Below are 18,083 nucleotides of genomic sequence, written 5' to 3'. Positions count from 1 at the left end.
CTCAACTGACAACTCCGAGGGAACTGCTTTAGCAAAAAAAAAAATTGTTCTAAAATAGTAATAAGTAATAACTATAAAAGAAATAAAAGTAATTCGTATATTTTATCTATTTTCAATTGTTTGTGAAATGTTTTGTTTTTACCACTGTACTTCTGTCATTAATTGTACCACTACCTTTTATTCCACTAAATATTTGTTCCAATATTGTTATCAAATTTTTGATTCCATTTTATTCATGGAAACTGATAGGGGTTATCTGTAGTTATCGAAGGAAAAATATTAGAAAGTAGACAAGTATCCTATCTAATTTCGATTTAGCAATTCGTTTTGCAGCTGCTGTGTCGAAGAATGAGGGGTAGGAATAATATATCTTCTCATTGAAGGTTATTTTCATAGTTACCTATTGACTTTCATTTGTCTACACTTCATTATTTAAACTGGTAAAAGTATCGTTTATCAATTAACACTGATCAACAGATTTTACTAGTTAGGTAAGAAATATTTTTTTTAATATTTATTAATAACATTAAATATATTATCTTATCTGTATTGGCTTATATGGATTTTATTAATGGTTAAACTTAAGATTATCTCACATAGATTATAATTTAATGATAAAACTAAATAATAGTTAAATAAGTAAAATAATTGGTTAAAATCTATAGACTGTATTTTTAGAATTATTAATTGTATTTTGTATTAAATGTGAATTTTAGTCTAAGAGAATTATTTATACTAACTATACTTGTATAAATAACATAAATGTTGGAAGAAAGAAAATAATACTATTGGTAAATATGTGTGATGAAATAATTTTAAAACATAGAGATGCAGGATCTTGTGAAATATAAATTATGTACGAAAGTGTTGTCTTTACTGTGTCATATTCATTTTTGATAGTAAAAGAGAATTGGTTATCTTTATAAAATGGTGCTAAAGATTATATATGATAGTATTTTTGTTAGTTTTGTATATATTTATTAAATATACATGTCTTAGAATAGTGTGTTAAAAATAAAGCACTCAAGGGTGTGTCTAATTGATTATCTAACCATAAAGTAATTTTTTTGTAATTGATCAATAGGTCTTGGCCTAAATTTTTATTTATTTATATTACAACCAATGATCATATGTTAAATTTGCTATATAATATTATTTTCCATAGAATTTTATTACCCATATTATTATTACGAGTTGTTAATTTTTTATACCCAATTAATTTATAAATGTATAAAAACAATATTGATATCAATGGTAAGTAATATTAAATCCTGTGAAGAGTAGAATGTAATTGGTTATTTTTTTTGCCTATCAATGATGCCTATTTTTAAAATAATATGTGATGCTGAGGATATTTCTGAGGATTTACTTACTTATAAAGAATGACTGAATGTATTTGAAAATATAAAAAACTGGATAAACTCATCTTGACCTTATCTATTAGGTATCACAAAATACATCAATATATCACCAATATTCAATCAGAGGGTAACATATATTAGTTTTTCATACATTTTTGAGAAATGTTAAATTATGATTTGTTTAATAATTTAAAAGACATTTGTTTGACACTATAAAAAAAAGAATGTTTTCTTTCTAGAATAATTACTTGTAGAAAATTATATCTGTAGTTTGTATTCTGGGAGTTAAAAACAAAATGTTTCCACTTTCCAGCATTTTTAAATGTAATCAGAAAAGAACAATGAAATAATTTTTAAAAACCTAGAATTTCTATGAAAACCAAGTTTTTTACAAAATTGATTTTATTTGTATCAAACTTAAAAATAAATATCTGAAGAGAATAGAGACTGTTTTTAACAATTATTCATTTTAGCTATTGCCTACTACTTGAAATGAAATATTTATCAAAATATGACTGCTTTTTTTGTGTTATTTATAAGTATTTAAAATTGTTTATTCAATTAAATTAATAATAATCTATTATTTAATGTAAGGCAATGTTTGTGAGTGTATAAGCGGTCTACAGCTCAGCCTGCCAAGTCTATTGCCTTCAGGATTCTGAAATTTGGTACATAATAAGTAATTTTATACTCAAGTATGTGCATCTTAAAATATTTTTTAAATTTTGCACTCTAAAGAGAAACTCATGTAGAGATTTGTTAGCTTACAAAAGACAAATATTTTTTTTGTTTGTTGCATAGGATTAGTAGAATTTGCTAATTAAATATAAAATGATTCTTTAAAGTTATTAAATTTTATTTAAAATTGTTTTGCACTATAATGAGTAATTGTATAATAAATTAAAAATAATAAATAAATTTAATAATGGTTCTAGCGTAATCTTTAGTTGCCTTATTAGTTCATATTTCATTGGTTTAATTGTTCATCAATTTAACTCTTCTTTATTTAATGTATGTTAATTATGGTTTATTTATTGAAATTAAATGAATAATGAATGTTTGATAGTAAGAGTACTCGAAGAATTAATTTTAAACAAATTGTTATTAGTATAAATGAAAAAAATATCTAGTAACTGACTCTGCTGTATATTAGGTATTGAATGTACCTCGTTGTTGAGTAGGTCATTGTATGGATATATCAAATTCCATGGTAAATCATTGGATATGGATAACAATTTTTATTGGAGATAATAATATATCTGTTAGTCTATATTTCTAAAAATATTACATTATACATTTATGATTTATATTGATATTAGTAATATTAAGTGAAACTAATATTTCCCCAAAACAAATATATTATGATACAATAATGTAATTATTTAAAACTTAGGTTAGGTTCAAGTATTTTTTTTACATTTTATTCTGTATAGAAAATTATTATTAAATTATTGTGAAATGTTTCAAGTTTGTTAACATTTGAGCTTTAATCACACTCAAACAATTAGATAATGTGACTATAACTAGTATTCGCTAAACTTTATTTTTTAAATTTTATTGATACCTATAAACGTAAAAAGAATTTTGTATTGAATTTTCTAATTTAACAATAGTTGACGATAAAAATATTCTTCAATGAAATATCGCTCGTGTGTAATGGCTTTTGAACCCAGAGAGAGAGAAGTCGATATTCCGACCCACGAGGGAACTCGCCCGTTTCGCGCATGTAGACTCGCAGCAGCGACCTATGTCGATGAATGCCAATATAGGTATATGAAATTGGTGGGGTATGTACGAATATTGAGTTTGGAATGTTAGGACGCATTTTGGTTGCCGCTCAGATGCATTCTCTCGTAAGTCGTAGGCTATAATATGGAGATCTTCAGTTTTATATCAAAAAAAAATGAGCAATTTTGATTTCGTCAAAAACTAGTTTATCGTAAAAATTCTTGTTTTTTCCTAATTTTATTTTAGTCATTTCAGATTATTTTGAAAAATACTGGATATATTTTACTTTTTACCCTTTACCTTTATGGCTTTATCACCCACAGTATCAACTATAAAAAAAAAATAGATCCAGTTGGTTTTAGGAGCTGTTAAATATTGATGTTTTATTTTTCTACAATTTAAAAATGTACAGATACAATAAATCGCACTTATAGTTAGTTAAGCTAATACATTCATTGTTTCGCTCTCAATCTAAAATATTGAATGCTGAATAATAATAACATAATTTAAACTAAATTGATCAAAAATGAATTTGACAACATTTAAAGTGTAAAATCCATTTATAATGTTTTCTATGTCTTTAGTTACAATAACTTTAATAGTTACCTTCATTGATGTTCCTAGTTAGGCGTATTTTTATATTTTTAAGTTAATAGTTATTTTCTATAATAATTTAAATACTAATTATAAAGTTATTAGTTTTAACTATGAGATATAATTATTAAATTGTTATATTTAATAAAATATATTAATATTTTCTTTCCTTGTAAATTTTTACCCATTTTAGATGTTATTATCCTTTATAAATTATAAAATCTGTATTTAACAATTTTATTTATTTAGAATCGTTAAGTATTTATGTATAATATTAAATTATTTTAACTATTAGATTATTGGTATTACAGATTACGCTTCTAATAATTGAAATTAATTATATATTGATTAGAAAATGTAAATAACATGTTTGATACTTTTTCAAACATACATATATATTTATACCTCAATTTGGTTCTACAATTTTTTTTCTAATGCCTAAATAATATAATAATTAGTATATTTACTAACTGCATTATGCAATTCAGCATTATTTTTAGGATGAAATGAATGATCGCTAAACGGTGAAGGAAGATTAATCTTCAATGTTTTAAGATATTTTTGAAAGGCAAAGAATAAAGTTGAAAACTCATGTTTTGTTTAGTTTTTTTTTTTATACATACTAAGGCATTTAAATCCGGACCCTAACATTAACCAATTACGATATAACTCGCAAATTGTTCTAAAATTATAAAAATTAAGTAAATATTTTCAAAAAATCAATAATGACTGTTTTTTTTTTTTTAAAACGTTTAGTAATGAAAAAATAAATACTAATATTAAATATAAAATTTAACTGTTTTATTACCTAAGTTTATAATTGTAGCAATTTTTATTTAATATTCAATCATTAAATCAAATGGTTTTTATTAAAATATATTTCTTGTATATTATTATTTATGAATATGATTATGTCATAATAACGTATAAGTACGTACTTAATATTAGATAACTTTATTAAACCACAACCACATAAAGTACTTAAAAATATTACAAAAAGTAAATGCTTTTTAAGTGTTTAACAATAATTTTGGCTTAAAATTAAAATTGATTTGATTACCTTGTTTCTATTTATTAATGATAGATATACAATAAACTTATTATGTTTTATGCTCTGAAATTAAAATAAAACTAATTTTAATTTTACTATCTTGACGTGTTATATTTATATACCACATGAACTGAAATTAATGTTAAAAAATATGAAGTATATGCAAGGATAAAAGGAAATTATAGAATAAATTTATTAATTTTTGTTTTATAAACCGTGATATTATATTTGTATTGGTATTTAGTATACATGATGCATTCATTAATGAATCCAATTTTCAATAAATTCTAAAAATAACTCCAAATACTTGAAATTTTTATCAAATATTTATATTAGCATTTTTATTTGTTATACATTTTTAAAAATATCTTATTTAAAAAAAGCTATATATAGATATTTTACATACTTTTTTACATCGATAAAAAAATTCTTGCTTGGTCAAAAATCTTGAAAATTCAGTAAAAGATATATTTTTCATAATCCATTATTTATAAGAATAAGGATTTTAATTTTTTGCTGCAATTCTAAATTATTTTTTTATATGATAATATGCTGATAAATCGTCTTCGTTCAGAATCATTTTTTGTGTATTTTGCGGTTATTTATCATTGATTTCAAATTTAACACATTGAATCTATTACAGTGACCTACTCAGTGATAAAGTACACTCAATTCCTACTGTAAATAGCGGTTACCTACGTACTTCCCCTCTTTTTAATTTTAATAATAAAACTTAAAAACGCAATTCAAACTTACTGCTTCATAATTTTTTCTATTCAATTAGAATAAAAATAAAAAACTTTTGTGAAGCCAGATAACATTTTCACGAAAGCTTAAAATTTATATTTTGATTTTTGATGATGTTGAATATTTAAACTTTAAACGATTTTTATTATTTTGTTTAATTTCAAAAATATTAATCTTAAAAACTTAAGGCGTTCCATTTTTATTTAAATTATCATTTTATATTACACAATTACATTTTCATCATATTTAAATTAATTTGAGCTATTTATGAGGTATACAAAATTATAGTTTTAATGATTAAAAAATACTTTGATTATTTAAAATGTAAAATGCTAGATATTATTAATTATATACTAGTTTATGTCGATTTCCCAAGTGCTCTATTTTCATACACTCTTTGCTACAATTTAATCAACGTTATTTATGTTGCTTTCACTACAGGTAATTTGACATAATAACATAATATTTTTTCATTGTGTTATTATTGAAATATCTAGCATACTTTTATATTTATGACCAGGGCATGGGACTTGATGCTCTTAAGATCATAAAAATATGCGCATACATATGCATAACAAAATATCCAAATATGTGTTTATTTTTTATTAAAAAAGATGTATTTGTACAAATTAAATTAAAAAAAAAATATTTATAATATACATTTACTATATTAAAAAAGGGCTAAAATTTTAAATGGGATGTTTTTGGATTTGTTTAATATTCAGCATTGATTATTGCCTTATCAGCATTATTATAGACGAAATCATAAGATAAAAATGAATTTAGAATAAAAAAATATATAATGCATCTATTATCTACACATTTGTTTTCTAAATAATATTATTATAACGCATCAAAAAAGAAAATATTATGTTAATATTTTTTTTTCATTTTCCTTGTAACTCAAATTAAAAAATATATAAATATATTGAATACGCAATAAAAACGAATAAATAATCTTTGAAATATGCATGTGAAGAAAATAAACTAAAATATGCAATAAAAATTTTTGATTTTGAAATCCTGCTATCAAAAAACAAATATGCATAGAATCCGACTTCTCTTATCTATTTCTCAAACAATTATGCAAATACATAAAGTCACGAGCCCTGTTTATGATTATTTTTCTAGTATTGATGACTCATAAATTTAATTAACTATATTTCCTTAATAGACTACTAGAGTACAAAACACAAAATAAATATTATTTTTTTTTTTTTTAATGTAAAAGAATGTTTAATTCTTCTTAGCTTAACTTTTTTAGTTTTCTATTTACATATTATTCAATGATTTTTGGGGAATTGCCTATCTTTTATGTGTATAGTTGCTTTCTTTATACAATAAGTTACTTAGGTATGTCTTTAAATTATATTTTCAAATTTTTGTATAGTATTTTGTAATTTTCATATCGTGCCGAAGTAATTATAAGTACGCATTAAACGAAAATATCTTTTAACATTTTTAGTATTTAAAAAATAATTGTTAAATTAAATTTCTGATACTTTTATCATTTTTACCATACATAAAGTAAAGCTATACATAAATCAAGCATCAAAAATAATATTTATAATATTAAGTTGGTAGTGTGTGTATGGTATTCTTCTGTTATGTGCTCCTATAATTGAAATTGTGAACAAATTACGGTTTGTTAGAGTGTATGTAGAAATTATAATGATAGATTTATGATATATTTAAATATTTCGAATTATTTATTTAACACGATAATAAGTTTAAGTAACCTTGTTCTAAAATATCTTGTTTTTTTTCTAAAGCAACATTCAATGCATGTTTTTATAAGTGGGTTAAACATATAGGTATTGGAAAATACATAGTACAAATTAAATTTTATAATTATTTATTATTATGTAATAACAGAATTATTCACTTCAAATATTTTCGCAGTTTCTGTGTATCATGAGGAGTATGTTTTATAGAGTATAGACTGTGGTAACCGAATAGACTATGTAATATGTATATTATTATTTTTAAATTTTGAACGGTTTGTGATGAATGATTGTACAATGATGTGAGTTTTTTCTTGTATCTGAAAAAACTTTATGGAGCAGAAAATATATTTAAATAATTAGCATTGATTGTTATAGTCATTGGGCTACTAGTATTTATAAAATTTGATTTAATTGGTACTTAGGGTCAAAAGTAGAAATCCGCTACTATCATTGTTAAGGAGGATGACATTTATCATTTTTGTACACGAATATTAACCCTCAATTATGTTTTGTATAGCGTATTCTAAACACTTCTCAATACAACTTTTGCATACATTTGTCTGATCTACTCTCAATGCACCTTTACACACATATTTAAACATACCATTACATTTTTAAAATTATACAATAACCTAGACTGCGAAAGCGTGATTAAATACTTACAATTTAAATATTATAGTTGTCAATGAGTAATTATTTTGTAATTTACTATTGTAATCTATAAAAAGATATACCTGTGTAATATTTATAAATATATTATCATTCATTATAGAATAGTTTTATTCTGTAACCAATGGTATCTATTATGTTAGCTTTATTATTTTTGTATCGAAAATAGCTTATATTGAGACTTATGAAATATTATTACGTAGATATCTTGGTAACTTATTATTTATTAATAACCAGCAGCCGATATAAGAATAGTTTTTTTTTCATAATGATCTCACTAAATTATGATACTAATATAAATATTTTAATAATACATACTATGGGGTATGTGCCGGTTATATAAAAAATGCTCGTTAGGGGAGGGGAGCATTCATATGAAACTCATGTAGTCATATCCTTCTATAATCTATGGAATTACGTCACTAATTTTCTATACACAATAAAATGTTTAGGATATTTAAAGTTATTTTTATCAAGAACATTGAGCAATTTATACCATTCTACAGTACATCGGTATTGACTTATAAGTTAAACGATAAAAGATAACTTATTACAATAATATATTTTATGCGGTAAAAAAACATAGAATAACCTACTGAATTAAAAAAGTAATTATGTAATAATAACAATATAGTAATAAAACAAACTATTTAAATGCTGATCTACCACATCTTATTTAACTAAAATTATTTTTTCATATATACAATAATAAATGAATTATCCTTAGATTCAAATTGAATATATTCATTACACTTACTTAAAGACAAGACATATTCAAAAGTTATAAGTTTATTACCTTTATACGTTACACCAAAGTTACATAGCAAGTCTCCAAATTCAAATTGTTTTAACTTATTTTTTCATTTTCATTATTTGTTAGTTGTTACAATATTATTTTAAAAACAATAAATTGATATATTTTGTTGTTTATGTTAAGAATGATTAATTTAATGTCTTTAAATGAAATTTCGAAGGACAATTATTTCAAAATTTTTATAATAAATTGGTAGAATCTTTTGAGTATTAATTAATTTTAACCTATAAATAAATAAACTTAAAGTACCTGTTTGTATAATTTCATATCGCCTTAAATACATCGAGACATCTCAAGTGAATATGATCCTAGATAAATAGCTTTAATGTAAACATTGTATTAAAACACATTTCTAATAATCTGCCGATTTAAGTACCATATTATTTATAACTTATGTTAAGTAATGAACACTTAGCTTAGGTATATTTTATTTTGTTAAACATAATTTGCTTATTACACGTGTTACTTTTATTTAAATTTAAAAAAATAACGCATGTACCTATCTATATATTTATTGATGTTATTCAGTATTCACTTATACTGAAAACCCCAAAAAGTTTTTGTATGTTTTATTTATTAAATTATTAAATTATAATACATTAACTAACTACCTATTAACTAATTTTTTGTTAGCCAATTATAATTATAATTTTTAGTAGTGACGAAAATTGTAGTTGACCCCAAGCATCAAGTTATTTAATACTTTATTCCTTAAACAATTTTTAGAGTAGGTGTGCTAAAAAAAAATTTCATGGAATATATATTTAATACTGGAAGTCTTGTTATTTTCTTAATAATTTTTCTATATAAATGTAAAGAAAATTTTAACTTTAAAAAATGTTAGAACAATTTTATCGAAGCTTTGAAATTATTTTAACATGTACATGTTTTTAGGCTAGATAAATGTTTGCTGATTGTTACTGTTTCCGTGGCAACCAGAAAATTACAAAAATTAAATTAATGTAATAATTTAGTATTAATTCGGGTTCATGGTAGCTATACCTATACGTTGTAATCATGGTATTATTCACCATGATCTATCATTTGATATTGATCTGCCACTTACCAGGAAACTCCAGAGTTGGCCAAATTCAATTTTTAAACACGACCTATCAGATTACGTATTTAACTTTACAGAATACAGATCCTTGAGCCTAGATTGCATTAAACAAACAATAAATAATACAACTATTAACTAGTAACTAATAACTACCATTAAAAACAAAAATAAATCTAAAAAATGATTTTTTGAAATGTTGCGTATTAAACAAAGATTAATAATTTAATTATACGTTACAAAAGCTATTTCGTTGATAATTATTTTTATAATCATAAATTTAAAAACATACATTATGATTCATTGTTTTCTTGTAAAGTGAAGGTAATACCAAGTATCACGTAACAATTAATTTTACATTCTAAAATTAAATGCTCTAAAATCTAAATTATAAATTTATAAAAATGCTTTGATCTTTTTCCTTCTGATAGTAAGTGTGATCTAGTCAGTAATGAGTACTCTAAAGAGGTAAAAATTGAAAATTCCTAGTATTTTTCAAATAATTAGAAACCAATAACAAAAAACAATTTAAATTAATCTAGAATTTTTATGTGAAACCAGTTTTATGTATTTTAAAAAGAAATTTAAAGTATAGAAATATCAAAACCATGTAAATTTTCAAATTATTTTGTTGTGTAAACTATTAAATTCTCAATTTTTATAGTCAAGACTTAAGATTTTAATATAGGGCTCTTCATATGAAGTTTAAATTACTATAATAATTAATAGTTATATTATATTTCTTAATATGTATATTATCTCCATTCAGAGTCGTTTTTATGTAACACGTAATAATTATTTATCATTTAATTCAAATCATTCATAACCATTACAATGATATACTTGATAAAAATGTTTACTTGTCTCCTACTTTACAGCAGAATGAGTACCTACTTTTCCTCTTTTTTAATTATAACAGATTGTATTTTATTATTTTTTAATAAAATTATTTTATTAAAATAAGAATTTTAATCTAATTTTAAAAATTGAAATGAAGAATTTTAATTTATTATTATTACCATATAATTATAATTTGCCTGAGGTGCCTATTTATATCAATATGATTATAAATCTATATTCTTAAAATTGTAGAACATGTAATTAAAAAATATAAATTTTTCATATAACTTTTAAGCTTTGAGCGCATTATTAGTGTTTTTGAAATATTTAAATTTGAATAACTGAATATGTAAATCTTATAAACTACTTATAAATTAATTGTACTTTTAGATACAGTAAAAACTTTTTCTCATCATTATAATTCTTTATTACACTAAAGAAATCATACCATATTTTTTGTAAAAAAAAAAAAAAATAAGTAGGTATATTAACACTTCATTATTTATACATCAATTTGTATCAATGATACTCTATAATATTAAATTGAAGTTTGTGGTTAATGGTAAAGTGTGGTTTCCTGTTATGCAATTTAGATAAAAAATAAAAACATAAGTAGTTTTATGAATTATGAAATTGTTTTAATATTTATTATTTTATCTATTATAGTTTTCATAGTTATTTATATTTTTTTAGTTTATTATAAAAAATGTAATAAAATAAATTTATAAAAAATGTAATAATATTTTAAAATTACAATAACCAATTTATTTGAATTTTGTTATATTTTATAAGTTCTGAAATAATTAAAAATTGTGTTTTATCTAATCAATTAAGACTTGTAATTGTTTGGTTAGTAGGTAACTACTTATATGTATCTATTCAAGTTTCAAATAATATTTGCGTAGCTTATAAGACAACAATAAACTTGTTAATACTTATTTAATTTTTTTTAATTTTTGCTATACATAATACATATTATAAAGTAATATAATTAATTTGAAAAATTTATTTTTCATTTCAGTTTTACAATATGAGTCACGAACATCACAATCACCATGCGATGGAAAATCACGATTATAATGATCATATTACCGAGAGTAATGATTCCTGCTGTCCTGGCACTGATACACCAGCAAGCAGTGGTCAACAAATGATGCATCATATGATGTCTGTATGTTACATGAGATTATCTTAGTAATAAATATCCATTTTAGGCAATTTATGTAGTATTTTTTTTTTAGATGTCATTCCATTTTGGTACTAGTGAAACTGTACTGTTTGATTGGTGGACATTTTCTACAACTAGTGGTTTAGTGTATTCAATGATTGGAATTTTCTTAATGGCAACATTATATGAAGGATTAAAATATTTCAGGTAATTAATTACTTATCAATCTAAAATATTATGTAACTTATTGTACCTTTTTACATTTTAGAGAATATTTATTCTGGAAATCGTATAATGCTATACAGTATAGATCAGTACAAATTCCATTAGAAAAAGGACCTAATGATCCTGTTTCACAGTAAGTATTTTTTATATTTTTTTTAAATAGTTATTAGTCATTACTTATATATATTTATAAATAAGTCATATTTAAAGTGGTTAGTTTAAAAGTATTTGATGTATACATATTAAATATTTACACAAAATAGTATGTGTGTTTTTTAGGGTTTTATATATTTTTATAATATTCAGTCATATTTTTAGTATTTTATTTTAAGTTTTAATTAAAATATTTCAATTTTCAAAAATAATTAAAACATAATAATAATTATTATTATTATTTAAAAACAAAACCATTATTGAAAAATTGAATTAATATTTATTTAATACATTTTGTTATTTATTATTTATATTAGCTATTTAAATGTGGTATCCCTATGATATTGGTATATAACATTTTAAAACTAAATAAAATGAAAACTGTTCTTGGTTTTTGTACATCAAATTAATTATCATTTTTTAATTATTTAATAAAACAACATATATTCTAATGATGTATTTTTGAAAAATATTAAGGTATATGTATTAAATTATACTATTGACTATTATGTACTTTTGTTTCCTAAATCAAAAGTACATAATGCGTAAGGGCATTTAAAATTATTTAATAATTTGATATAACAGTATACTTACATAAAACTAATAGCTTATAAGTTAACCTACTTTATAATCATTAACTAGCTAAACAAAAACAAATTGTGTGATATAAATTTAATTTCTAATGTTTATTTAAGAAATATACAGTTAAAAATAATTTTAAATTACAACTTTAAAAAATAATAATGATAATAATTGCTTTAAGTACAGTTATTGAATATCTTAATAGCAATATAACCAGAATTCAATTCCAGATTAAATAAGTAAAAATTATATATTTAAGTTAAAAATATTTGTTTGTTATTTTAATCAAGGGTCGGCAATCTTTCTACATGAATTTATTTTTTTTCAGCTTTATCTGTTTTCATATTTGATGCTGAATGTTTATATTCGTAAAATTATATTTAAGTGTTCATAATTTAATTGTAGACAGTATTTATATTTTTGGATTTTACCAGTTGAATTATCTGCTCACAAAATATTAATAGTTCAGACAAAAGTATCAAACATTTTTTTTAGCAAAACTTCTAATATATTTTAGAAAGATTTGAATAAAATATTTACAGGTTTTAAATGTATTACTTTCTTTGATGTCAGTTTTAAGAAAATTGTTATTTTGCAATTTGATAATTTATATTACAAGTTGGATTTAGAGTTGTCAATATCAATAGAAATAGGATTTTGAAAAAACTTAACTTTTTTTTTATTTAATAAAAGCCACACAATTGGATTGATTATTAATTTTTTAAAGGGTTTCAAAAAAAAATAAAACATTTTTGATAATTTCCCATTTTAAAGTTGATTAAGATTATTCAATTACAATTTTACGATATATAAAATAATCTAAAAGTTCATTATATGTATATATAATAATTTTAAATTTATCCAATTAAGTTGTTGCATGAATATTAAAATGGCAAAGATAAGAATATATTTTTTATTTTAAAACTATTATACATTTTTATATTTTTAAACTCTACACAATAAACAAAAAATTATTTTTGTTACAAAAACATTTTTAATATGTTATATATAACTGAAAAAAAAAAACTATTGAATTTGTTCCAATATAGTTATCTGGACATTATTTATGGTCAGAATTAAATTATTTAAATACTAATTTTATTTCAGAATGGTTGGGAAGGTGTTTTTTAAACAGCCCCTGTAAGTGTAACAAGAGTGGATTAACCTTTAACTGCATGTTAAAATTGTTTATTTTTAAACCTTTAAGTAAATTTGTGTATAATTAACCATTAAAAATGAGTATATTGCTTTTATTAACTTTTTGTTTTATAGTAAAGTTAGATTTAATAATTAATAAATAATTTGCATGCATACTTTGTATTATAGAAAAATGTTTTGAAATTCCTTGCATGTACCTAAATATAATTATATTTAGTATTAAATAACTTAAAATATAATATTTTTATTTGATAGTTTTTGTTACTATATTTATATGTTAGTTATATTAAAACTAAATTCAAAATAACCTCAATAGGTTTCAAAAATATATATCAGTATATATATCCTTTCTGACATTCTTTAAGAATAAGGGGTTTACAATGTTTATAGAAAAAACTTTTTGATTTAATCTATGGAACTATTTTGTTATTGTAGTAATGCAATTAATTTTTGACACACATATATGAATGTTTTCACTGTTTTTCATTAATACAAAATTATTAATTATTTGGGTACTTATAAACCGTGCATGGTCGCAATAAGATAACAAACTCAGCATATATCAGGTTATTAAACTTTGTTTTTTTACTACAAAATATAGTTTCGTACTTTTCAAAAATACAGCTTACTGAAGGGTTATAACCCCATTTTTGGGAAGTATGAAAGCATGTTTTTACAGCATAAATTTCTGGGATGATATGTTGCTTAAGATAGTTCAATTTTTTTTTAAGAATTTCTCAAACCAGTTATTATCAACAATGCATAAAATAAAAATGCTTTTAAATATTATTTTAAGTTTACATATTTATATGAATTTAACTTAAGTTTAGTTTATAGATTTGAACACAGATTTTACAAGGTGTTGTCACAGAATAAATTAAATTAAATTAAATCTATTTTGTAGAGTTGTTGTAATGTTTATAATAATCTTTTTTTTTTTAATGTTATATATTAGTTTAATTTGTTATAATAGTTTTATATAGTTTTGTTGATTATTCATTTTTCATTTATTTTAAATGTATCATATATCATTAAACAGAATGGTTAACTGAGTATGTTCTCCAATTTTTGTCTTTGATAATGAATTTATATAAATTCTGATTTTTGAAGTTTTTGAAGAATTTGAATTTATTAAAGAATACATTGATAATTTTACTATTTAAGAAATTTCCTCATAAGTTGTTTTTCAAATGAGAAAACTAACATAATTCCCCTAAATTGTTAAGGCAGATGGCTATTTTGAAAATGTTAATCTATTTAAATCTTAGTTTTGATGAGTACCTATCTTTTGTATTATTTAACTTTGAGCAGTGCTGGATTTAGAATAGGTGCCCATTCCTACCTCAAGAAAAAAATGTAGTATTTATTTCTCAAATTCATGGATTTACTTCTATATTTTTTAAATATACATATATAATATTAATTTACGCAGTTACATAAATTCATAAAATATTTATATAATTTTTTTCCATTTTTCACAGATTTTGCCGCCCTAGGCCCGGGCCTCATGGGTAGAGGCATAAACCCAACTCTAACTTTGAGTTTGAGCTTAATATAATAGGCTTCAAGTTAATGGGAGGCACAATGATTTGAAAATTTCAGTTACTGTTATTAATTTATCAACAATTAACATGTAATAATTTGTTAAAATTGTTAGAAAAAATTATTAAATAAATAACAAACAATTAAAAATTAAAAATTCCCAAAATAATTTTTTTCAAATAAATTCACCTTTATTAATTGGAAGATAGTATCAAGCATGCTCAGTATATCATACTAGATAGCTATTATCTTTTTTTCTTTATTAATACACAATCTATACTTTCAGACACAATAAGTGTATGAACTATAACTATAACTAAAAAAAAGAAATAATAACAACTTAAACATCTTGACTGGAGAAGCCACCTATTGATGCCACTTTCACCTTTTATTAATTTATTTTATTTTTTTGATTACGTATTACAACCTAGAAAGTTTCTGCACCATTTCCATTTAAGTTGACGAAGAGGGTTTTCAAGGATGGTTAATATAGCTAATTTTTTAATAAGTTGATTTGGGTGAGTTTTAAAGTATAGATGGAACTATTTATAGGGATTGTTTGCCTCTTCATGCATTGTTTTCATATATAGATCTCCATGTAAAGTGTGATTAGATACATATTACATATGGCGAGGAATTGATAACTTTTCTCTGTGTAATGTTTTGGAACCTTTGAATTTTATTTATGCTTTGAGAGTATTGAATTTTCCCATAATTTTAGGCTATAAGTCAAATTACTTATTACTTAGTTTTATTTATTTTTTGTTTGCTGTTGAAAAATATGTTGAATTATTCAGTTTTTATTTTTAAGCTGCATGCTAGTAGAATTAAGAATATTTTTAATTTTAAAATTATATTATGTCATCAATTTTTAAAGTAATATACTAAAGTTATTCATTGATTATATATATTTTTTTTTTTTACAGACCTACAATGTTCAGTGTAACACATTTACTTCAAACATTCCTGCACATACTTCAAATATCTATCAGTTATTTATTGATGTTAATTTTTATGACATATAATGTTTGGTTATGCTTAGCTGTTTTGTTTGGTGCTACTTTGGGTTACTTCTTATTTGGATGGAAAAAATCAGTTGTTGTTGATGTCACAGAACATTGTCATTGAAATAATTGTTTCATACAAAATATGAATATAATAATTAATTATGTTCTTATTTACTATAAAGTGTATACAATATTATAATACACAAATATATTTTATACAGCATACTAGCTTAGGAATGCTTTCATTGATCATTTTATTCACTGGTTTAACTAAGCAATATATTAAGTAGATACCCTGATTTTTGGGTTAATTTTATAAATTTTACTTTGTCATTTGATAATTTTCTTGATGATGTATGGCCTTATAACAATATATTATCGAAAATTCCAAGATGCCTTATTTAAATTTATTGAAAACAAATGTATACTTTTACCACATACTATAAATAAATTTTTGTATTTTATGTTTTGATTAAATCTTGATGTTTAATAAATTGTGTAACTTTATTTCTCTAGCCATCCACTGCATTATAATCTAATTAATCAACATGCATTATTTAAATTTAAAAATGTATAATTTTAATAAATTAAACTTTTTTCCACTCTTCCTTTTTTTATCTTAGTTTTGAATTCCTAAATCAATGTTATCATTTTTAATTAAAGAACATGAATTATGATTAATATGTACATAATATTTTATACCCAAACTTATCTAATAAAAATAGTATCACATCCCCAGTATCGGATCAAGGAGGCACTCCATTAACAGGGGGGCACGTACCTCCCTGTTAATGGACTACCAAACAATTTTAAAACGATTATTTTTTAAATTTTTATGTATAGATATGATTTTAAAAATTAAATAAATACTTAGGAAAGTAGATGTTGTTGAACATCCAAGGCCATTATCGACGGTTTTTACGCGTATTAAAAACAATAATCAATAATCTAATAAATTGGTAATCGTATTTTCGTATTTTTCGACATCATTTCCACAAAATACTCCTATTATTTGTTCATGGACCTAGGAAATATCTATATGACTATATAATTAAAATTTTATTAGGTATTTTTTTTTTATAAGTATTTATTTTATTTCAATAGTGAATCTATGTATAAATATACCTATTATTTAAATACCTATAAATAATACTATTTATTTAACACCATTATTTTTATTGACTTTTATTTATTTATATAACTACAGACGACCTGAAATAATACAAATAAATATTAAATAATAATACTTATTGATTTTAATTATTTTTTGTAGATTTTGATTTTAATCGTCAAAAGTCGATTAGATAAATAAGAAGAGAAAACAAAACAATTATTTGTCTTATTTAAAAAAAAAAGCAAAAATCGTTGATAACATTTAACATAATATACATTACATAGATTTGTAATATTTAAATATTGACATGCATTTTTATTTAGGTACCTATATATTTTATATTTATAATTAATTCGCTGAAAATATAAATAATATGTCCCCTTAAATTTTTTATCTTTTAACCTAAATAACCTAGTTTATTCTATACAATATTTTTGTTAAATTAATAAATTTAGTTTTATATCTATCTTTAAAGTTTTCTTAGTTCCTTACACTAATTACTTATGCTTTAAATATTTGTTTGACATGTCGCTAATACTAATAAAA

The 18,083-nt window shown here is 22.1% G+C and overlaps 1 protein-coding gene across 4 annotated transcripts; it reads left to right on the top strand.

The window, feature by feature from the left end:
- The first annotated feature begins 263 nt into the window (after positions 1-263).
- On the top strand, positions 264-16,767 carry LOC112600526 (high affinity copper uptake protein 1). 4 transcript variants are annotated; one of them, XM_025347775.1, is made up of 7 exons: positions 264-491; positions 1,956-2,056; positions 11,610-11,759; positions 11,830-11,963; positions 12,025-12,114; positions 13,824-13,856; positions 16,343-16,544. In XM_025347775.1, the coding sequence occupies exons 3-7, from the start codon at positions 11,619-11,621 to the stop codon at positions 16,542-16,544; spliced, it is 600 nt and encodes a 199-aa protein (XP_025203560.1). In that variant the 5' UTR covers positions 264-491; positions 1,956-2,056; positions 11,610-11,618. The 4 variants fall into 4 exon arrangements, with proteins under 4 accessions (XP_025203560.1, XP_025203561.1, XP_025203563.1 ...); XM_025347776.1 differs by lacking the exon at positions 1,956-2,056 and having other exon boundaries at positions 265-491; positions 16,343-16,767; XM_025347777.1 differs by lacking the exons at positions 264-491; positions 1,956-2,056 and adding an exon at positions 11,422-11,445.
- Positions 16,768-18,083: the final 1,316 nt, after the last annotated feature.

This window comes from Melanaphis sacchari, unplaced genomic scaffold (genome assembly GCF_002803265.2).
Source record: "Melanaphis sacchari strain LSU unplaced genomic scaffold, SCAv2.0 Contig65_pilon_pilon, whole genome shotgun sequence".
NCBI lineage: Eukaryota > Metazoa > Arthropoda > Insecta > Hemiptera > Aphididae > Melanaphis > Melanaphis sacchari.
Note: the sequence above shows the minus strand (reverse complement) of the source record. Positions and strands in the feature narration are given on the sequence as shown.